This window comes from Triturus cristatus, chromosome 8, assembly GCF_964204655.1.
Source record: "Triturus cristatus chromosome 8, aTriCri1.1, whole genome shotgun sequence".
Taxonomy (NCBI): Eukaryota; Metazoa; Chordata; class Amphibia; order Caudata; family Salamandridae; genus Triturus; species Triturus cristatus.
The window spans coordinates 406,478,895-406,503,649 of record NC_140591.1 but is presented as its reverse complement, the minus strand read 5'-3'; the positions used below and the strand labels follow the sequence as shown (position 1 = coordinate 406,503,649).

The following is a 24,755-nucleotide window of genomic DNA, read 5'->3' as shown; positions in this document are numbered from 1 at the left end:
CTTCCTTCAGAAGTGGTTGTCCCGCCTGCCCATTACAGGTGCTATAAAGGGACTGGCCAATCCCTGAAGCCTCTTTTGTCCCCATGTCCATCTGGAGACATCAGATTCACTTCATTATCTCTACTGAGTGTTGACCTCACGTCCCTTCCTCAGGTTCCCCTTGCTAGCCGGAGGGGTAGTTTTGAGGGGAACCGTGGGAGCCATGATCGCTGTGTTGAGTGCTGAGATGGAACCGCTGTTTCTTGAAGATATTATACGCTGTGGCTGCGCGAAGGAATATGTCTTCCACCATGATGTTCTATGCAGCTGCTGGCCAGGCAGAACGTATGGAGAGATGTTAATTCCCAACAATAGTGATTGGCATGGGTACGGTAAGGGGGCTTAGACTCCGGTTGTAGTTCTGCGTGTATCATGTTGTGTTGTAGTTTTGTTTCGGTGTGGGAGGAACACAGCACGTAGTACGTGAAGACCATGGAAGCCACCACGTCACACTAAGTGCTTAATTTCTAAAATAACTATGTGGAGAGGTTCAAAGTTCTTCTTAGGAGCCTGCTACTGGCACTGCCAAACAATAGGGTGGTTACAAAGGCTGTCTAGGCTTGCTTCCACCACATGCCTCTTTATTCCACTATCATACACTTTCTTTATCTGAATCTTGCGGGTTCTGTTTCAGCCCTGTTTTCAACCCTTTATTGTTTTCACAACTCTCTCTTTCCCCTTCTATTTTTTGCTTTCTTCCTTTCTTTCTCCTGGTTTGGGTCTAAGTCCGGTGAAATAAAACAGGTGGCTGTCCACAAAAATGAGTGCCAGTGCCCACCACATGCAACCACTGGCACAAGTTAAGCACTGGTTGCATTGAGTGCAAGGCGTTTAGTCACATTTTGCTATTTTATCATGCATTCCGAGCAAGAATAGCGACGTGGTGTGGTTCTCATCAGACTGAGAAAGTTACTCAAGCCTCTTAGGTACTGAGGAACTGTTGAAATGGTGCAAGTGTGAAGGACACTTCTGATAAGGTGGGCTTTCCTCTGGCAATGCTACTAGGGCACCGGAAAATAGAAGACAGCCACCTGTACCTGTTCATTTGTGACCCGGCAGGTATGAACAATGTGGCGGTCATTCAAGGAACCACATTGTGCCCTGCTGGTCTAAACTGGTCTGCTTGTTTGCCCTGTCTGGTGGTTCCTGCCATATGGCAACAGGATTACAGGGGCGTTTCTTTGAAACAGAATGTGATGGAAGACCTCTCAGAGAAGGTACTTCCAGACGTGACTTGTCTCCATGCCTCCTAGGTAAGCACAATAGAGTAAAGAAGGACAAGTTAAATCCTTGCCCTCAGAGTGGTTAACAAATTGAATGCATCCCCGAAAGGCAGTACAGGGTGTTATATTGAAGTGCTAGATCTAGATTCTTCAGTAGCTTTGTCAAGGAGATATCTAGATGCAAGCGGAGGCTGACGTGACTGAGCTAAATGGGAAGTATAAGTTTTACTGTGAACTTTCTTCCTTTGTGGGCCATTGACTGGGAGAAGCGATGTTACCCAGCTGGACTTGCCTATGCCATTGTCATGCGTCCCTGTCGTCTGAGTGATTAGAGGTAGGAGGGCTGATAGGCTCACCTAAGGAAATGAAATGGGCACTTTTCCAGTAATGTGTGTTAGAGTTTGTGCATCGGAGGTAAGTGACATGAACACGATTCCTCTCTCCAGGTCAGCCTCACAATGCCAGGACAGTGACTCAGGAAAAATTCCACACCACAGAAATGGGATGTGTACAATTTCTGATTCCCACCTGGAATCTAAGTCAATTCCAACACATTTTCTATTGACTACAAAACCCATCATCCCACCCCCAACCGCTCTTGTGGGCAGTCATCATTTTCAGGTCATCCTAAACTTGCACTTTTGATCAGAAGCCTCACTTTGTTTAATGGGAATCTAACAAGGCTCTGCTTGAGGTTCTCAACTAGTTCACATTTGATCATGACCTACTTTCCTCAGAATCAGGAACATTTAAAACTCTGGGTACCAGGGAAAGAGCATCACTAGCTTTCTTCAGGCGAAGTAGATATTCCTGAAGCAGTCGGGCCAGTGTAGATGCTGTGTCACCTGGCACCAAAGACCGGGGAAATATACAGTTGGCGACCAACTTTGCAGTCCGCACAATGTATTACTGGTGGGCCCAAAGCCTCACTCCTTCTCCCCTTCCATAGTATCCACAAACATGCTACCATAGCTTCTAGGGAATGAGTGAGTTTGAGATCCTGGTTAGTACTTACCATGGTCTTGATGTTTTGGAGTCACTCTTCAGTTTGATAAGGAGCAGTCCTTTCACAAATGAAGTGGGGTGCTTGTGTCATTTTCCTGTTGGACCTCGTGAATGTCAGCAGTCTTGCCTTGTCTATGGCTCAGTTTTAGGGGTTGTGATAACATGGTTCGTCCAGACCTTAGTTGTGTCTTCTAATCTGCCCCAACATCTTAATGTTGGGCCAAGGGATCATAGGGGTTTGCAACCAAAGTTCTATTTGTGTCAGACTTTTAGCTCATGCTTCTTTCTAATAATATCATGCATGGAAATTAAAGGACAGTGATAGGTAGCCATCTCAACTTCTTGTAGAATGTGTCTGTTAGAACTGTGCTGGGGTGCACTGCCAGATTAGGCACTGAGACAGGCATCCTCTGACACAGCCCGGTTCATAGAGTTCTCTTGTTCCTATTAGATTTTGTATTAAGCGCCCAGGCAGAAAGCACTGCCTTGGTCTACGTGTCTTCAAAGTAATGTTTCTGTTCTATGTGATTCACGCTGAATCCTTCCCGGGACCACCTTTGAACTTCTCCTAACACCCATTTCCCACACATTTGATCTTGCTTGTGGTCTATCGGGAATAGGGGCCGACTCTTGCTGAATATAGATCACAAGACTGTTTTGGGTACTGCTCTTGTTCCCAGGGGCCTAGCTTGGTCAGTAAGATTGGAGAGTTGTGAGCTTCAGATTTTCCAACAATCACACAGGCATATAATGTTAAAATACATTATACGACAGTAGCGACTGATATCCGATAAAAAGGCAGGGAAAGCGCAGGGGCAGTAACAAACAAACAAAGAGAAAAGCAAACAAAAAAACACTTACCTGACGCTCTGCGCTCTTCTCCTCACAGTTCTTCTCCTCTGGGCACAGGCTCACAGACAGACTCCCCTGCGGCCAATCCCGAAGCTGCTCTCACCATTTGAGCAGCATTGGGATTGGGCGGAGCGCACTTGTTTTGCACTCCTTCAGGAGCTGGGAGCTTGGGCCTGCTGGTCTCTCCACCCAGCAAGGCAGCTGGATTAGAGAGAAGTCAGTGCACATGACGGTTTGGCAGCCCTAAGACGGTCGGCCAAACCGAAATGCGCACTGACAGCAGTGCCCCTACCCTTCTTCAGTGCTGTGGCCCCGCACACAAGACTTGGACCGACGAAAAATAAAATGATAATCATTATATTTTTCGTCTGCCTCTGTGGGCAGGGGGGGCGTTGCTCCTCCGCCACAGCAGAGGAGCCGCCGCTGTTATACGATAAGCAGGGTGCATGAGAGGGGCCTATGGGTCAGTGGAAAGGGGGAGGCATGCGGATTGGCAGGGGCACTAAGTGAGAGAAGCACAATATTTTGTAAAATAACCAACATTTTTGAGTAATTTTAGAACGGAGGAAGAATGAATGTGTGTGCGTTTTTGTCTGTGTGTATGTAAAAATTCCTGGTGAAATCTGAAATATGCCTCACCATACCCGACTGAAATCACCTGTCCCCAACTATTTATCAGGATATACATTTACTGAGGGGGCGGTGAAGCTACGCCCCTGCTTGTTCCTTCTAGCCCCTCAAATTCTAGTAGATCTCGTCAGGAGACAATCAGAAGGATTTGTAGTGGGTTTTTGGCCTCTCGTAGACAATAGACACGAGAGGTGTACATTTTTAGGGTGTTTGTTATATCTCAAACACATCTCTAAGCTGAAGTTAAGCCTTTTTTTAGGGAAGGTTTTTATTGTATCCACACCATCTCCAAAATGTTGTACTGTACAAGTAACAATATTGTTTGCCGGGCGTTTCAGTGCCCAACTAAAATGTGGACCTTTGGTTTTAATGAACGTTGCATGATCATTTCCTTTGTCAAGGATGCTTTTCTAGTGGCCTGGTTTAACTATAAAACATAACCACATAATTTCACGCTCTAGGCATAAGCCTTTGTCAAACAGCAGCATTTAAGAAAGGACTTCAAATCCAGAAAACCTTACTCAAGAGAGAGACAAATTGTGACAGAAATAGGTCTTGTGGGTCACCTTCGCACTTCAGGTCGCCTATTTGTCTTTCGTAATACAGTAACCATGGTCACAAACATAGGTTTCAGAATGTACTTGTAAAGCACATTATCAATTGAAAGACATTGTACTAAACCAATGACAGGTAAGTTCATTTTCATAGTCAATCTCCTCCATCCTATCAATAAAACACTCATTACCACCACGTTCTCGTTCATAGTGTCCGTCCGTATATCCTGAGTGACTCCTGCAACTCTCATAAGCGCTCACAAAGGCCCCCCAAAAACATCTTTACAGAATATTAAATAAACATATTATTTTAATATACAGACTTATCTCATTCCTCTAGGTACGCGTATAACTTCCCTGTTACCAGTACAAAAATGCTCAAACGCAAATTGCTGTTTGCATATACAATGCCACAAAAATAATGACACATTCTTGCCAGTGCCAAAAAATCACAATAAAAACGTGAGTGTGTTTTACTGGTGAGCGGTTGATATTTAGGTTGGGCCTATTAGACCGCACACGCGGTGATGGTTGCGAGGCATACTGTGGCTTACTGTGAACATAGCGGGGCTTGGAGCCGACAAATTGCTTATCATTGCTTGTCTTACTTTGTCAGTCTCATTTGCCTGCTTCTTATTCATGTAGCAGCTTCTCAACATTGTGTTTCACCCTCCCATTGACCACTGCCTTTTTACCATGTTTATTTGCCTGGTGTCTGTGGTCGATATTAGAGAACTACTTTTTTATTTTATGTAAGCGCTAATATAGAGTGCAGGTGTTTTTGAGCCATCTTCCTTGTGTACTTCTCTTCCCCCTCATGTTGCTGCCTGTCCCAGTGTTCTTCTCTGCTCCCCCAGGGCCGGACTGGGAACAGCAACCAGCTCTGACAGATTGCCGCTCGACCGGCCCTGGGAGCGGGGGAGGGTGGTGCTAGCAAGAAGCACCACTCCCGCTTTTGTTACAGGGGGCCGATATTGCAGCACTGCTGCAAAACCGAAGCCCAGTGACACAACCGGCCCCCACAGGCACAAACCCGACCCCCACCCCTTCAGCCCACTGCAGAAATGCCCAGTGCCTGCTACAGCCAGTCTTGCCTGCCTCCCCCTCCCTGTTGCTAATGTCTGTGTGATTCTCCGCATTGCTTCCATGTCCCCTGCCCTCCACTCTGTTGCTTACGCATCTCCCATCATTCTTGTGGTGCCTTTGTGTTTCCCCCCCACCCTGTATTGCTTCTGTGGCTTCCTGCCCTACCCTGTATTGCTCCTGTGTCCGTCCCAACCCCAAGTTGCTTCCAATACCACATATTGCTTCGTCCCCCATTGCTTCCACCCACTAATTGATTCAGCTCCCCCTGCCCACAATGAAAACAAGCATTTGCAATTCAATAGGTCTCGCATTAGTGAAAGTTTGAGCTATTGGCATTGCAAATGATAAAGTTTGTTAGATTTTATTTTTATTAAAAATATCCCAGGAGTAGCATAAGGAATAAAAAAGAAAATCCATGAAGCAAGGAATGGCTGTTACTAGGTGTAGAGTTGTAAAGGGACCTCTATTAGCCGCATAAGGTATTTCACCCTTAATGCAATTATAAAAACAATATTGCAGCTGAGCATACGTTTTCATTTTTAGGTCTCGCCTAGCACAGCGCGCATGCGAGGCTCTAGGAGAGGGCTCTTGGAATCACTTCAGACTTCTCCGTATCGGTCTGCCTCCTCCCACACATCCCATTGGCCTTTGCGTGTGGCTTTCAATAATTGAAAGCACGCAAATGGCCAAAGACGTGTGCAGGTCCCGCCTTTCCTTAAAACTTTCACTCCCATGGCCTAGGGGTCTTGGGAACGAGCAGTGGCGCGCAGTGTGCCATCTGTTCTGGATCAGGATACAAGTCGCTTTTGTGCCACGCAGCAGTGCTTGTCTCTCTGTTCCTTTGAAACTTACACTGTTTATTGGTAGGGTGCTCTGGAGCGGCGGCACAGGCAATCCCTCGCTTGTAAAGTCGTGCCTCAAACTTGGAAACAAAAGCCACGCGCTGATGCTATCGCTTTTATGCTACCCTATAAACACTTGGCAAACTCCGCTTGAACCGTTTCTTCCTTTCAGCAAGGGGGAAGGTATTTGTTCAAAGTTTACATCAAAAAAAGCAGCTTCAGCTTCTAGTGTGTACCATGTGCACAGCAAGCCGCTACCTGCGATTTATAGTAAAAAACAAAGAAAGCTGCAACATTACAACTCAGGACAATGTGCTTTTCATCTCGGCCCAGTCTTTTTTTAAAGTTTCCAGCTTGAATATTTTCTGCGCACAGGCCATGAATTCCTGGGTCTGCAGTGTTTGAAGCTTTGTGCTGAATTAGAAACGTTTTTTTTTTAGTTGGTTTTTTCAAGAACAAAAATGCGGTGTTTTTCCAAATCTGTCGATATTCATTTCTGTGAATTTTCATGTGTACAATTACACAAGATGCATACATGATGTGAGGTCCGGGTTGTGTGTTTGCGCTGGCAGATATTGGGGATTTATAAAAAGAGGGTGGTAAAATTACATAACACGCTGCCTTTTTGCAAACTGGACTGGCCTTCGAATACTTTGTTAAAATATGCGCCCAGTGAGTCATCCTTTCTGCTGTTAATGTAAAAGCCTCGGGGTTCACTGCAGCCAATCGAATATTGACCATTTTTAAATAAATCGCACATTGAGATTGGAAAACGTTTTTTAGCTCAACACACACATACACATGCACACGCACACAATGGTGCAAACACGCGCGCACAGACACATACAGAGAAACACACTCGCACGCATTTAGACACACACACATGCACAAAATAGCACGCTCACATGTAAACGCAGGCACGTACGAGCACACACACCAGGACGCTCCACCACACTCAATCTCGCAGAGTATGGGTGGAAAGGGTCACAGCCACTCGTTAAAAGGGGACATCACTTTAGCCCCCCTCGACCTCAGAGTCATGTTTCCTATGGGCTCTGAGTCCTTGAAGGTCAGAAATCGATCAGACCCTGCAGTCTTCACTTGGATAAAAATCAAAAACGTTGTGACTGCAGACAGGGAGAAAACACTGGGATGGGGAGCACGTTCTCCCGCGTCAAGCAAGGGGCGTGTCCACCCCAACAGGGAATGTATTCTTCCACTAAAAATGGCTGTTTTTTCCTGTAAAACATTCCATTTGTATGATTTTTCACCTATTATATTAACTTTGAACATTTTACAAGCCTGGAGAGTTTTTAAAAAATCACCGTAAAGTTGGCAAAAGCTAACTTCACACATTACATACACACCCAGCGTACAGAAGCCTTTTTGAAGTGGTACTGTGGTAAAAAAAAAAAAGCAGGACATTCTTCTAGCACAGGGTTCTCAAAAGTCGGCCCTGAAGGGCCAGATCTAGGCCAGATTTGAAAGATAACTACATTTATCTAAATTGAGATGTGCTAAAAATTCTGGCTTGGACCCGGCCCTCCAGGACAGACTTTGGAGAACCCTGTCATAGGCTAATAATTCTAACCTAGGCCTCAATAGTGGACACAAATATTGTTTTATTCGTACAAATAAACAACTGTCCTGGTGTGGTATCAGCTGTCAGCCTCTCAGAGGGATCAGCAACCGATTAATCTGAGACACATGTCTGTCTCCAAGCATGGCAGGAGTGTGTTAGATGACACAATGTCCTGGGGTCGGAATTACCATATCTACCATCTACTGACCTCTTTACTGACCACCCGGCAAAAACAGAACTCTGATGCATCAAACTAAAAGGCAGACACAAAGTGGCCAGCCAGTGTGTGGGGGTAAGGCAATTAAAAAAAAAAAATTATTAATTTCTGTGGGATTTGAAAGGGGTCTGATATTATGAAGTATATATAGTCCATGGGTACTCACAAACTTTTTCCTGGGGGCCACAAAATTTGGTCTATGGTGTGACTGAGGGCCGCACTGATGCCAGCGGGAGGTGTAAAGTGGGTGTAGGGGAAGCAAAGCATGTATATCTAGTGTCAGTCTTTGCAAATGAAGGTGTTCCTAAAGTTAAGGGCCTAGTTACTTTATTTCCCTAACTGCAATTAACCTTTAAATAAGTGTTTGCTGTATATTTAACTTTTTAGGTTGAGCATCTGAGACCTCTTGTATATACTTTAGTATATACTTATATACTTTAGTATATACTTATATGTGTGTGTACTTTGTGGGCTTTGGAGATTAGCCCTAGGACTTGTTTGCTTCCGCTTAGGGACTTTTTTCTGTTCAACTACCTCTATTTAACTGTCTTGATAGAAAACAACCAGTAGAGGTCAGTAAAATACCAGAATTGCTTTCTTAAGGGACTTTATTTTTTTGTATTTTTCTGTCAGCTGCCTCTATTTAACTTTTTTGATAGAAAACGACCAGCAGAGGTCAGTAAAATACCAGAATCACTTTAGCATTCTCTAGATTCCAGTCCATAGAAATTGTCTTCCACGAGCACCCGTAGACAATAATATTCTTTTCAAATTGCGTATTTTCAGTGATATGATCACCGAAGGACCTGATTTTATATTAAAACAGAACTTTGGACTATACCATTTCCCTCTGAAAGTCAATATTTCTCTCCACGTGTTCCCATACCTGGTGTGTCGCGCAGGTTGCTTCTTACTTTCCCTCCATGTTAAAGAACAGTAGATGTTTCAGCACCCAGGCTAATGTGCTGCATAACTAAATACATTTAAGGTACCAAAGGCGAGACCGATTGCATTGCAAATGCTTGTTGTGAGATGCTAAATAAACAACAATGGCGCATTTTTAAAACTCAAGCTAACAAAAATCTAATTTCCAGTAAAAACAAATGTAAAGGTATGTTTAGCTGCAATATGTGCTGAGGGGCCCCTGAGTTTTCTGGAGAGAGAGGACACCTACATTCCAGAGCTGCTGGGGCCTGTGTTACTTACTATGCTCAGGGTCTGTGCTGATAAATGTTGTGTTCCTCACTCTCCTCTCAGAACAGACCTGTTTGTTCCAGTAAATGACACTTAATTAGTATCCCTGAATTGCTGCGTGGTGAAAACTGGACTTATTACAGTGGTAATTCCAGTTCAAGGACTTTTGAAGTCCCATGCAAAATTACAGTTTGCCCTGTGGGAGCTCAGACGCATTTTAAGCCATTCCTTTTAGTTTGATCTTCTCATGTGGCATCTTTCTTTGGCACTTTATTGCATAGAGGCCCTGTAAAGTAGGGCAAGTCCTTGCTCTATGACAAGGTTCAGACGCGCTGACCGACAGAAGAGTAGGGGTCATATTATCAAGGACGGCGTTAACATTATCGCCGGTTTAGCGGCAGAAAACTGCCGCTAAACCGGCGATAATGGGCTTCATAATATGCTCTAGAGAATTCCCATAGAAGCCCATGTTCACACCAGAACATGGGCTTCTATGGGAATTCCATAGAGCATATTATCAAGCCCATTATCGCCGGTTTAGCGGCAGTTTTCTGCCGCTAAACCGGCGAACATTTTTAACGCCGTCCTTGATATTATGCCCCTAAGTGGGGAAGAGGCCTTTGAAAACAGCTCAGTTACGACCAGATGTTATGAAAGCCATTCCGGGCTTTTAGCAAACGTAAGTGTAGACAAGTGGGCTTGCGCATCCATACTTATAATAGGAAAAGTGAGGCTACAATACTTTAGCCCCGAATCTTATCGGCTATAAGCAAGGTCAGGGGAAGGTGAACTTTGTGATGTACGTCGAGTAAGCAGTTGTTTGCAATGAAAGTTCCTTTGTAGTGACAAGTCCAGACTCACCATTTTATGCAGCATACTTCTTTATTCGATTAGTTCTATGTACTCTTCAAGGCAAAGAAGTAGATTTAAGTAGGTTACTGAGATGGGTGGCAGACTCTGGGCTTTGATGCTACAGTGGTCAGGGCCCATTATTAATGATGGCTCATGCCTCACAAATGCCTGCACCAAGGAGCCATTAAAGGGTACTTGTTTGAGTAGTGGGTGGAGGACTGTGCCTTCTTAGTGAGTATCTCATAGATGGAATAATTTCCAAAGTTCATTAGTTGGTTTCAAACGCAATGTGTTTATTCATTTTTCACAAATACAGCAAAAAGACAGCCAACACGTGTTTCCTCCGTTTGGTCCAACGGCCGGGGGCTTTTTCAAAGCAGAGGGTCGTGGCTGGTAATCCAGTTCCGTAATGGAGAATTAAAGTGGTCTCTGCGGTCCCACGAACAAGGTCCTTTGAGCTGTTGGGCCAAACGGGTGAAACACGTGTCGGCTGTCTTTTTGCTATATTTATTTATTTGCAGAGTTTTATATAGCGCTGGCTAGACCCGGAGGTATCAGAGCGCTTTACATGAGGATCAGCGAGTTACATGTTACAAAATGACATCAGTTGCAGGAGCAAGTGTAAACATAGGAGAAAAACAGTGATTACACAATAAGAAGAGTTATTAGCGCATAGCATAGCAAATGCACACGTTTAGAGAGGAAAGGAAGGTGGAGGGGGAAAGGTAACAAGCATTGGCATAGCCAATAGGTCTTGCCTTTGGGACCTTATAAGGGTTTAGCCATGCAACAGTTGCATAACTAAATACTTATAAGGTCCCAAAAGTGAGACCTATTGGCTATGCCAAGCGGCGAAAGTGAAAGTGATCGCGATCAAGCATCAAAGCGGCCGTGAAAGTAAAAGTAATCGCGGTAAAGCGCCGCTCACATGCACTGTAGCTCTAGGCCGGCCTGGTAGCACTTTTTGGAGCCCTCTCAATAAGTCTCGCCAGACCAGCGCATGCGCTGAGTCAGGCGAGACCTAAAAAGGGGGAAAGGGATGGAGATAGTGTCAGGCAGGGGGAAGGTAATTAAAGGGGACAGCTCGAAGCAGGGATGGAAAGGGGAGGCAGTTACAGGATCCTTTTAAGAAGGGAGACGCGCACTCTTTCACATATACCATAGGGTGTGAGCTGTAGTCACATACACCAGTAGCTGGTGGGATCCACTTTTACCTACATCTGCTGAAGCAGGTTTTACTTTAACCTTTAGACTGGGGCAGGAGTATAGCTGTTGTAGTGCAGGAGCAGTTGCAACACAGTAGATGGAAATAAGGGACACACTGCATGCTACATAAAGCTGCTTATATTCCACCCAACTATAGGTTATGAGGGCCATTTACTTAATCGTATTTGGGCCAATAGCACCCTTGTTACGTCATTATTATGGAGGTCTACATTCACACCCATAGGAGGTGGGGTCACTTTTACATCCTTTCTCACTAAATAAATAAAACGAATTTCGTTGCGCGCCGTGCATCGCAAAATGCGATGCAGCTCGCGCTACAAAATTCGGTTTATTTATTTAATTGTTTACTTACCTGCAATTATCCATATTCCGGTGTTTAGTACCCCCCACCCTGCCCCTCCCCGCTCCGCCTTTCCGCCCCACGGAACTCCCTCCACGGGCCGTGGCTGGCTGAGCGTATAACTGTCTCAGTGAGAGTATCGGTGCTTTTAGAGTCACTTCTTGGAAATGACGAGAGTTTGAGGTATTGGCATTATAAATGGCAATGCCTTTTATTTATGTGTTTTGAAAACCTCCAAGCGGAAACACATAAATAAAAGGTATTTTCATTTAATTTGCCAATAGCTTTCTTCATGCAGCAGAGACGTGACATGGTGCATGCCATTCCCGCAGCCTCTCCCATCCCTACTCCATGTTTAGAGAGCCTGGGGCAAGCATAGAGTACAGCCACCCATGCCACGAGTGTCCTGTGAAATAAAGAGAGCTTACCACCCTGCGTGCATGTGAAGTGCTGCTGCATCTGGGTCCAGTGAGTCCATGCATCCTGTTCCTCTGTGTATCCGCCATTGCTCAAGGACAGTGACCCGCGAGTGGTGTGGTGGCGGCCGCCGCCATTATTAAACAAAAACGAAACTGAAAGCGCTCCACGATGCGCAGAATATCAAAATGAAAAGCGGCTGCCATTGCTCAGGGTCAGCGCCCCGTGAGTGGCGTGGTGGCGACGGCCACCATTGCTAAACGAGGGGCAGGTGGTGGTGGGGTGTGACAACACCGAGGGTGGATGGCGGTGGTGGGGAGGGGACTGCAGCATTATTTGCCTTTTCTTGCCACATTAATTAGTGCGAGCCACGGGCACCATTGTTAAATGTGCGTGCCCGTGTTTTAAAAGTGAAAGCGGGCTTTGATGCAAAATTAAGCTTGGTCCCTGGGTGCGGACATGGATGAAGAAAGAACAAACAAGGAGCATGGGGCGGGTGGTGGTGGGGGGTGACAACACAGAGGGTGGGTGGCGGTGGGGGGACGACACAGACATGCATCGGGCACTGACACAAGAATGAAGCTAAAAAGTGTTCCCCAAATAACAGTTACGCTGTCTAAGCATAACGAAACTTTACTTGGTCAGTGCTGCACCGATAAAAAAATGGAAGTGACGTTGGCTTCCTAAACCAATGACACGCCAGCAAAGAAGACCAACACTGCCCTGAACAAATAGTAAGCAGCAGGTGGGAGCTACTTCAATGTACTGAATACCTCAGGTCAAGCAATAGCGTGTGCGCTGTCTAGGCTCGAACTAAAAATACAAGTGCTTTTGTATGTTTTAAGTTACTGACTCAAATCCAGAACTGAAAACAAAAAGAAGTGACTGCATCATTTTGTAGGCTTCAATTTCAAAATGACGCAGGGGCCTGCGTAAAAGGTTTTTTTTGTTTTATTTAGCTATGCTGCACAGCAATAAGCATGCTCTGCAACAAGGCTAAAATAAAAAAAAAATAGGTAAAGCTAATGGGTCACCAAAGCAAGACTTATTGGGTTTCTACTGCAGGAAACCGCAATAACTCATAAATTCTTTACAAAATGAATGGGAGTTATTGAGGATCATATGAATTTAATTCTTACCGTAGGGCATAATGATAATTCATAGATATTTAAAATCCCTGGGTATTGCTTAAGAGCAAATTAATGTTTTGCATTATTTAATTAGTAATATACTATGAAACCTTAAAGTAAAAACTTGTCATTACCGGTCAGCATGGGTTTTAGTAATATTTCATAAGTATTTTTGTGCACATTTCCAAGAGTGATGGATGGATCACAACTCTGTACACTTGCACCTAAATCAGAAAGCCATGAACAGTATCATGCTTGCTTCTGACAATATGTCACCCAATTAAAACTTTTGCTTGCTTGGTTCATGCTGCTGTTTTAGATTCACAGGGATTCACTTTTGTTCTCATCTGCTGGGAGGTATGCAGGTCATTCACCTGATGATCCTGCAGGCCAGTGCAGGCTTCATCACAAATCCAACCTGAAAATCGCTGACTTGCCCAACCCTTAAACCAAAACAAGCCTCCTGATCAGCCTATCAGAGTTAGTGTCCTAGGGGTAGTGGCCAGGGATGCAATGCACAGGTAAACCCTGAGTACCTCTCTTCTTTAATCTTTTGTTTTACCTCCTTTTCCGTTCAGCAGTAGGTGTTCTTCTATCCTTTTTATTCCTCACGTTTCCTGCAGTCCAGTGCCGCCTTAGGTTTCGGCCAGTGGTGGCAGGCATCTACGGGGAGGGTAGGCAGAGCGCACGTGTGCGTGTGTGTGAATATTAATTAAAAAAAAAAAACTGACGTCCTCCGCTGCGGACCTCTTCTGAGGAAATTGATGATGCAGTGCGGGCACCAATCCTGGCGCCGCTCTCATGCTGTGAGACTAGCGCCCTTATGGGACGGAGCAGCTTCACGCGGTGCTCCCCAGTGCCCTGGAGGCCTGCACTTACTCTAACCCAGCTGTCGGAGTTAGAGGTTTCAAATTACACATGTCTGGCTGGCCATCGTAAAACAGTCGGCCAAAGGGACATGCGCTCTTTGTAAAGTGCACAAATAGCCCACCATTTTCCCTGCTGCTGTCATTCAGCAGTGGTCCCACCCCTGTCCTGATGCTCGGTTCAGGACAGGAGGATGAAAAAATAAAATGGTTTTCATCTTTGAGGGTAATTTAAGTGGGGCGACGCTCCTCTGCTCCAACGGAGGAGCCGCCCCTGGTTTCGGCTACAGACTATAGGCAGACCTTTTGTTTCCACTAAATTACATGTCCTTAGAGCCAGCTTTGGGTCAGCTCCTTGTTCATGATTGGATGACTTTGTTGTCTATCTCAATTGTCTGCTCTTAAGTCAATGACTTTCCTCTCTATTCTTGTGTTTGTCCCGCCCACAAGCATTTTGGTCTCACAATGTTGTGATTGCATAAGTAGTATCCTTCACAGCATTCTTGAGACGTCTTTTTTATTTTAGATTCTGCACTCTATGGGAGTGCATGGTTCCCTGCTCTCTCTCATTGATTTTTCTACTTACACCCTTGCTGTATAAGCACTGTGCAAATAGCAGAAAGCACTGTCAAAGCCCATAGCTTGTAAGGACAGACATCTATTGCCATTGCCAATGTTTGTTGTTATTGGATACGCATCCGTAGTAACTACTGATGCTGTGCTCTTTGCAGAGACCGACATTTCTCTAAGGGTAACCACGCGCTCTCTGTGATGCAACCTTAAGTGTGGACGCCTGACCTAAAAACCAAGGAGTATAATCTTCGGTTTGACTTGGATTTGAGGGTTGATTCTAGTTATTTTTAATTGCACACATCATGCATCTCTAAGTGGGCTAGACTTTGAAGGTTGTGGTGTTTCTATAAATAGATGTCGAGTTCTTTCCTCCTGGGTGTGTCTATAGTGAGGCCAGATGTTTGTGCTGGGCAGGCATTCTTTACAAAGGGAAGAACTGTTTAATGGTGGCCTAACCTCTTGAGCTGTAAGACCGAGGCCATCCTATCCATCCAAGTGCTACTAAATCCACGTCACCAGCTGGTGTTTACTCTGTGTCGAGTAGTTTGCTTTACCTTTCAGCGCTCCTTCTCTGGCCTGACCTCTAACTTTGTTTATTCTTAGTTCCTCCTCGCTTTGGGTTTAATTCACTTCATCACTGTGCACCTACATTTAATATAGGTGCGCATAAAAGCTGTGCACATTCTGAACTCCTTGTTCACGTAATCAAGATCTGCACATATTTACACCCATAGGTGGAAATTATTGCAACAGAAAGTCTGCTGGTACAGTGAGTTTTCTGCAGTGCTGAGATTAGGGTCAGGATCAGTGAAAGGTTGTGTGTGTCAAGGTAAGTTCTTGCAAAGTGCTTGGACCCCACAAACTTATAATACACACAGATATTTTACATGGCATTTCCCACCCAAAGCACATATGTAAATCTGCTGTGTCAGTGTGCTTCGAGTGTGAGGAAGGGAAGAGAACACCCACAAAGTTTCTGATGTGTAAGGAAAGAATTTACCTTCTAGAGAGAAAAAAAGAGAAATAGCAAATTGGGAGAATGCACACATTTGCAGCTCTTACTCAAGCATAAGAGTATGAGCAATCTCTGATTTGCACAGATTTCTATGCCTACTCCTGGAGACATTTGTCAATTCTTAGTAAATTGGAAAACAGCCCAAATCACATATTAATGTCTGCAATTGTAATCATATTTCCTATGTAATTTCCGTGAACTGGGCCCTTTGTGTCAATACTTGCAAACTTACTGATGCATCCTAAGAATGAAACAGTGTTTATACCACTAACATTGCTCTTTTAAGTAAGCACTGGCTGCTGGCATCTCTGTATAACCAGCAGGTGCAAAGTTTGAATGTTGACAGAGCCAGTGCAGGCTTTCATCTTTCTGATGTCGATAATCTGAGATGTATTCACTTTGGTAATAGTAAACGGTATTATTAAAATGATTTCCAGTCTACAAAAGTTTTACTCAACAAAGCAATTTATGGTGTGCGAACTCTTTAAAACTATTCAAATATGGGACATATTTAGTGCATACAGCTTCTGTGTTCCTCTCTCTTACACTCTACATTCCCTTCTTTTTTCCCTTTTTGAGGAGATATAAAATGCAACTTATATTCACTACACAGTGTAGTATGCATTTTTAAGAAACGCCCACATTCTTCAGTGTGATATATTGCCAATTAAAATGTTTGAATTTAAAATAAAAGTGAATACTGTAATATGTGTTGTTAAGAGTATGGTGATTTAAAAAGCAGGAGCTGGGAGAATGAACTGTATTGTTTAGTGTTGCTTACTTCCAAGGTTTGATTTATTCAAACAATCTCAGGATTTGAGAGTGAGAGGGTGAATGGGTGAGAGCCCCAATGAACCTCGGCTCTGTGGAGATAGCCCTCTCTATCTACTATGTAGCTCTACCAGGTACCATACGTAAGGGCATGAAAAGTTATGATTCTACCTTTTCATATATCTAGAAAGTTACTTTCCGATCTCACTTTGATGGGGAAAAAAGAGAGAAAATAAACTAAGCATTAAAAATGTAAAAAAAAAAAATGTTTAAAAAAATTTACGAAAAAATATTTTAAAAGGAACACAAAATTAATGCAACTGGAGTGCATTTGGCCAGATCCATTGTTCAGAAGACTACGTTTTTATTTCCGTTTTAACAGTGGGTAGGGGACAGTGCTTGCACGATAAATCATTCTTAAAATGGCATCCAATAGTAAAATACCAAAAACCATCATCCGATTACATTTGTCAAATGTTACAGACTTTCAGAGGGCCCTTGGTCTTGCTTTACCTTTTAACCGAGCCTTGAATTGTTTTTAAGTTTACATTGCTCAAAACAGGGGCAGGGTAGCCGCATATGCAAAATGATGCCTCCCACCCTGCAGAATGTGATGAGGGGCCCCTGAATCTGGGCCTGTGGTAATATTCCTGAGCAGTGTCTCAAGCTTTAGAATCTAATAGCAGTGGCAAAATTAGTAAAAAAAAAAAAAAAAGTGCCCGGGCACTCGTCAGCATGCACCAGCCCATTTCTCCTGTTAGCGCCGCCTAAAACAGAACCAACTACTAATCATGAAAGTGGTGAGAGGATATGGCGTAATGGCCAGAGCAGTAGACATCGGAGCTGGGGAACAAGGTTCTAGTCTCGGCATCGGCTCAAGATCCCACGATTCTGGGCAAATCGCTTAATCTCCCCGTAAATGAATGTGTCCTTAACTGGTGCTCATAGAAAGTGCTGGTGTTGATGATTAAGTGCCAGTGCGAGTACCAGAAACCACTGGCTCAAATTAAGCACAGAACAAGAGGCCGGCATTGATAGGGGGACGCCGCTGCGACTCCTTGATGGCTGCTCGATGTGACTTCCTGCTTCTGCTCAGGGTGTGAAAGCAGAAGTGGACCGCACCAGTATCCCTCACTCAAGGGCAAACAGAGCCATGATGAAAGGTCAGGAAGCTGCCAGCGCCCCACTCTGATGTAAAGTTAGTGGTATTTTTGGCCATGTTGCCAATTAGGGTAGTTCAAAGGACCAGCAGCGAAGGGAGAATAGAACACAAAATAATGGCTTCTATCGCTTTGAAGGAAATGTCTTAAATCTGAACTAAGAAATGAATAATGGAGCTATTTTGTCCTCATCTATTATATATATATATATATATATTCTTCAAAGATGTCTAAACACTCGAGCATCTTGCTGGTAAATATAAACTGCCATGTCTGGGTTCCATTAGGATATTATTCCATTAAGATGCATCGGAGGATGAAAAGAGCAAATTGGGAACTGTGCCTTTTAAAATACGAACTTTCAGTAAAATACCAGCATGTAACTGAAATTCCCGATGCACTGTGGGAGATGTATTTTTTACCAGTCATGTGACTCAAGACTCTTTATAAAAAAATGCATGCACGTAAGCACTTGGCTGTGGCTTCTACCCGTGATCAAGGCAGAGCGCCGAAACATGTAGGGAAAGAGAAGCTGATGGTGCATTTTACTTTGAATAAAGGAACCAACTCTGGAAATGGGCCTCTGTTTTCTGTGCTCACCTGTAGTGAATTGACAGGCTTCTCCGTGCCTGTTGTTGAGAGGCCGCTCTGAAGGGTCGGGGGCTCCTTGCTCGGAGGCTTGTGAAGGATATATATATATATATATATATATATTATCTACTGGCGGTCGCCAGTAGATAGTTATAGTTAGGACCACGTTTCCATAGGAAATCCGCAACATTCTATTTTGAATAACTTTGGCGCCGGTTGACGAATCCTCGCGAATTTTTCAAAATAGGTGGGGCGCTACGCTCCGCTCCTACCCTGAAAGTCTCGGGGGGATTCGTCAAGCGGGGGCTGAGATAAAAGGGGGGTCCCAAAACGCGTTTTTCCCATGCATTTTTCCATAGGACCTCTAGACACAGCTACAGCCCGAACGGCTGAACAGAATTACTTGAAATTTGGCAGAGAGGTAGTCCTCAGGTCAAGGAAGTGCCTTTTGTAGGTTTGGTGTAAATCTGTTCAGTAGATTCTGAGAAAATAGCCGTTAAATCAATATATATATCTGTGGCAGCTTACGGTGCGCTTACGGTGCGCTTACCGCAAGCTTACCGTACGCGTACGGTGACGTGCGCGAGCGCGATTCTGATTGGCCCTTAGATCTTAGTAAACATTCGAATCGGTCGAAACCAGGAAGCGGCGCCCGCCATTTTCTCTCTCGCACTCTGACAGGGGGTTGAAAAACAAAGTCCCAAAACATGTTTAGACAGCTCCCAAGCACCTAGCCATGTCCAGGGAGTCCCCAACGATCCCCCAAGTGAAAAAAGGCAAATTTAATTTTTGCGAAAATTTCACCGATTACGCTTACCGTACGCGTACGGTAAGAAAAAAAAAATAAAAAAAAATATCCACATTCTCCCCACCCCGTGTGCTAAAGGTGCCCGAAGGGCACCTTTTGTGCATGGCTTATTAGAGCTAAACCTAACATATATTTTACCTATCACAGCGATGCTCATCATATGTCCTCCATGTGTGCACGGTGCGCGAAGCGCATCGTGCGTTCATGGCCCATGTAGCGTAACGTGGGCACGCGGTGCGCGAAGCACACCGTGCGCGCACGGAACGAACTGCGTTAAGTGGGCGCGCACGCCACAAATGGCGTAAAGTAACTTAGCATTTAAAAAACCGTACAAATTCACTGAAAAAACCATAGGTTTCACACACGTTATAGTTAGGAATTAGCATTTAAAAAACCTTGCAAATTCACTGAAAAAACCATAGGTTTCACACATGTTATAGTTAGCTGGACATTTTACTGATAAAAAACCAATGAAATTCCCCCGTTATAGTTACTGTAGGCAACTATAACTCACGCGACCGTAATCCTCTGCTGATGACATATGTATCTTTATGAAAAAAAAATATTTGTAATATATGTATAGCTAAAATTTAACGGAAGAAGACATGGGCAAATAAGTGTCTAAATACAGTATTAGCATCAGCAGAGGATTACGGTCGCGTGAGTTATAGTTGCCTACAGTAACTATAACGGGGGAATTTCATTGGTTTTTTATCAGTAAAATGTCCAGCTAACTATAACATGTGTGAAACCTATGGTTTTTTCAGTGAATATATATATATATATATATCTTATTTTTGAATTTGCAGCTCTTTTAACACATGTTCAATGGATTTATGCTATTTTGAAATGCACTTATCACTTTTTTGATTTTAGCGTTTAGGCCTCAGTCACTTTAAACTTATGGTATTGTAGCACTAAAGCACTTTTGAAAAAAAAAATCTATTTTTTATCGTTTTGGTGAGCACTTAGTATTATGTGATGTATATTGTGCAACAAATTGATTCATGAGAAATGTTTGGATAAAATGCAATATATTTTTCCACTACAGACTGATCAACATACATAAGAATACTTGTATGAGGAAATTAGGGCATTTAAGAATTTATTTAATGTTAATGTCGGGACTTATTGAGAACTGACAGCACGAGAGCACCCATGTTGAGCTCAAATCTCTCTTAAACTTTGAATCCGGATTAAATATGGGAGCTAGTCATAGAGAACAAATCCCTGTGAGGAAATAAACAAAGGGCCATATCTCTCAACTCGCCCTCAGCTGAATGGTGTCTCCCTTCTGGGACTCCTCTTCCTCCTCCAAAGAACTTGAATGGGATTACAAGCCCTGAAAATCTTTGTCAATCTCCTAAAATGTGTTCATATGTATTGATTTCACTGGGATTGCCCTCCAAAACCACTTAATCTCAGTTTTCAATGGCGACTTAAAAGTTTGAGAGGGATGGAAAGAATTAAAAAGGAAACACACTGGAACAGCTGCGGGGATGCAGTGACCTCATGAAAATAGGGTAATGTTTTCCTTCAATACCAGAAAACAGTCCAGAATACACAACTCTTGCAAAATCTGTTCAGTTGTGCACCTGGACTGAAGGTTTTGCCAGAGGTTCCACACAACCCCAAGAAAATAACCAGTGCTACTTGTAGAGACCAACACAACTACAAAAACACAAGCAAGAGGGACAAAGAAAACAAAACGGGTGTGGTAGTGGAGTGCTGGGAGCAAACGATTTGGAAATTACCATCAAGCAACATTGCGAGTCACGTGATCTTAACTTCTGTCAAAACCCTGGCCTGGGGCCCGTCCCGGAGGGATGGTATCGCCATTTGTGACACCAGTGGCGGCGAGGAGCCTCACAAAGAAAAAAAACATCAGACCACCCATGGCCTGAGTGAGTTCTGAATTATAAAATGTCACTCTGAGGTTACATTTAGGTTTTAGCTTTTTTTAAATAACTTTGCTAACAATGAAATGTCTGGAACTTCAAACGTATTGCCCCAGGCCTAGTCCTTTCTCTTTGTTTACTGGTCATTTCATGTTGAGTGGTTTAGCCATTCCAAAGTTATAAAGAAGAGGAAGAGAACCAACTGTACTTGTTTACACAGTTTTAGCTCCGAATTTTTTGGTCACTTGTGGCCACAAATGGTGACCGATCTACCAGAGAAGTAACAGTGTGTGGGTCTAGACTGTGCACACTGACCTTTCAATGAAATAAGAACCGGGAAATCACCGAGTGATTTTTAAGTGCTCATTTTCAAACTTACGAGCAATGTTTAGCATTGTCGCTGCATATTTATACGTTTCAATACATGGGCAGTCCCGTTCACTTCAAAGGTTGCTCTTTCTGTGATTTACATCTGAGTCATCCCACTCAAAAGGACAGTTTTGCTCTTTAGGAATGACATTATTCTATTAATCACCAGCACTGAAATCCCAAACAGATGTGCGACAAATTCAATTAGTGTTCAGTCATTCTTTTCTCTATATAAAATAGATGGCCATGTGGCAGCCTTGATTAAAGCACATTTTAGGTTTTAGGCAACCTTTTTTGTTTTGTTTTATTCAGCTTAGGGACAGGTACACGAGAACAGAGTCAATTATCTAACTGACCTTAACAAAGATGTAAGATGTTTTTTTTTTGTTGTAACATATTTTTACTGACATTTTCAGATTTTATCTACTGTACAGTATACCTATCCATCCATCAATTATGCCGTATAGCACAGTATGCGGTGTCACATTTCGTCTGCAAAGACTGAAGGAAAATTGGCAAGGAAAGGAAACAATAAAAATACAAAAACAAGAAAAGATTTAAGATTTGGTGATAAGAAGCACAGTACAGGGGAGAGAGATCAAGGCAGAGAAAGAAAAATAAAATATTACAGTACTATTGCAGCTATTTGGATCGCTTTCCATTCCTCTTATCCAGTATTTTGAAGTTATGATGAGAAATACAATTTAATATCAATCTGACACTTCATGTAAAATAAATAGCAAATTGCAAAGTGTAATTTCTGCAATGAATAAAAAAGCTCAGCCAGGCTAATACTGAATATAATTTTCCTTCACATTAGATTACATTTTGGCGTTATTTACTTCACTGTGCCTAAATAGGGAAAGGTTTGAAAAAATTAGCTTTTTAGGTTAAATATTAAAACCAGGAATCACATTGCAATCAAAGAGTAAGGTTTAAACCCAACTTTCCCCAGTCCTTTCACTTTTGCAATTTTCGACTAAAATAATCATTTGAATATGCATGGGTTACATTTCGATTGTACATTATTCTTCTGGAGAAAAAGGTGCCGCACACTGTTGATTAGAGAGGGTCCCGTTGTGACCGCTCCCTTGTTTTGATTATGAACTGTTATTGCACAGAAACATTTTGAAAATCAAGTGAAATCATTTTTTTTATAAAAAGTCAACTTTGGTTCAAAACAACATTAAAAGTCAGCACGTGATTTTAAAGTGACTCAAACAATGTAAGCCTCAGCTTGCAAGGAATTTCTCGGCTCTGCCTACCTGCCACGAGCATTATTTACACATGACCAGCATTATTTTCTTAAAAAATAAAAATGTGGATTACTTCATGTCCAACATAGAGAAATCACAAAACCCTCCTTGCAAGCTATTTCCAGAGTTTATAGTTTATCCCATCCGAAGAAACTAATAATTCCACCATCTCATCATCTTAGTCCCTTTGTGACGACCTAGTGATTTTTTTCAAGTACAAAATTACAAAAATGTATGCGGATTTTTCAAACGATATCAATAATTCTGATGTTCTTATAGGCCAGCATGCAGTGATTATACCACTGCCCTGGTCTTATTGGACCGCATGGTGAGAATTGAGATGGCATCTCACACAGTCTTACTATCCAGAATCATGGATTCTGGTTTAGGGAAAATGCCCTGAATTGGATTCAAGCCTTTCTTAGTGATACAAGTCAAATGGTGATCTGCCCACCTTACCAGTCTCAATAATTTACCATACAATGTGGAGTGCTTCGCTGCTCTTTGATGAGCCCTACTTAATGTAATATCCACGTGGCCCCATTAGCTGAATTGGTAAGATCTCATGGACTTAATACTGCATCCAAAGCAGATCCTACAGAGATCATCATCTCCATCATGAAAGATTTTGCCACCATGCATTTCAGCCATAGCAATTGCACGATTAATGTCCCAGGGTGGATGCATCAAAGCTGTTTTACACTTAATGCCGAAAATAATGAGGAACTAATCTTCGGGAAGCAACATATGTTCTGGTCCTCTAGCTGCCTGCCCACGAAATATGGCACTGGTCCTGTCCCAGTCTGCTGTCTCAGAAATTTAAAGGTCATGTCTGATAACAATCTTTCCATCACTGTCCATATTGCAAAACAATTGGCACATCTTTATGTGTCCTCTGGGTGCTGAAAAACTTCTTGCCCTTCTCTCACTGTCATCTCGTTAGGACCTTGTTTCATCCTATATGGATTATGCAAATTATTTACTTCTTGCTCTTCCTTGCTAATTGGTAAATGAACTGCTAATGGTCCAGGATGCAGCTGCTGGGCTTTTGCTGAATATTCCATCTCACTAATCCACAAAATCCTATTTTCAGTCAGTTTAGTGGCTACTAGTGCAGAAACTAGCTATCTACTAGGAGCTTTGCATCACTCATCGAGTGCTTAATAATAAAGGACTTCTTTTCATCAGACATAGATTCTCCTGGTACTACCCCCCCCCCCCCCCACAGCCAACCCCCCACTGCTACGCTTTCCCACTATGTATCTTCCAGCGTTGTCCAAAATTAATCTAAGAAGACAAGAAGGTAGATTATTTTATTATCTCACCACCAGGGAATCTTCAGACCACTCACCAAATTTGTGGTCACGCCCTCTGCAGGAAGAAATGTGGACCTAGTTGTTTCATAGCTGAATTACTTGTTGATGGTCTGACTCAATATGCCAAGGCACCAACAGGTATTTGTGCACTCTACAAATGTCATTCATCATTACCATATATGTGAACAGTTGGATGCATTGCTATGGTGTGTGTTGGTTCAGTGGACTGCATTTATGGTGACACACATATAGAGCAATTCATTAACATTTGAGCACCTATGGGCAAATTATAATCAATCTGCAGGTACCCCATTCACTAAAGAAATCTGAGCTTCGTAAAGGGGCTTAGTACGCAACACTCAGCTCCTGAATATTCATTAAGAAACAGATGGTGGTCAGGTGTTTGTGCATGTCCACAAATGGACATGTTTGTTGGCATTCACAAACTTATTACACAGCAATCCACACCTTGTAACACTCACTTTCCACTCCTTGCATGGATGGCATTTACTACTGTAGATTTTTCTGCAAACAAGAATGTTGCAGTAGTAAACCCCTTTATGCTCACCTGGAATCCTTTTGTGAATTACTGTAAGGCGTACATGATATATATTTTTTTTATTTAAATGCATGTTTATGGCCAAATACATCGTTGTGAATCGGACCTTATGTCCATTATAATATTTGTTGAAATGAAATTAAAAAAAAAAAAAACTTGTACTCTTTGTACTATATTAAACAATTTTATAATCTGTTGAGACGTACTGTAATAAAAGGTGAACATTTAATTTAATTGGGCAAGGCAATTGCTTGATTATGCTCCTGAGTCAACACCATCTCATGTCTTCCTTTAATCCACCCATGTCAACCCAATTATATTCTAATCGGATACCAATGTTTTCCTGGACATTGGAAGGCAGCCCTGCCATGTTAATACCGCCC

At 43.0% G+C, this 24,755-nt stretch overlaps 1 protein-coding gene across 3 annotated transcripts in view; it reads left to right on the top strand.

Moving 5' to 3' along the window:
- The window catches only part of FAM124A (family with sequence similarity 124 member A), a 325,693-nt gene that overhangs the window by 88,561 nt on the left and 212,377 nt on the right, over positions 1-24,755 (top strand). Inside the window, exon 1 of one of the 3 annotated variants that reach the window (XM_085621798.1) lies at positions 170-366. The exons of the other annotated variants lie outside the window; for them this stretch is intronic. Coding sequence (XP_085477924.1) covers positions 203-366 — 164 coding nt within the window. The 5' untranslated portion in view covers positions 170-202. Of the gene's footprint in view, positions 1-169; positions 367-24,755 lie in introns of those variants that run through there. 3 annotated transcript variants of the gene reach the window in all.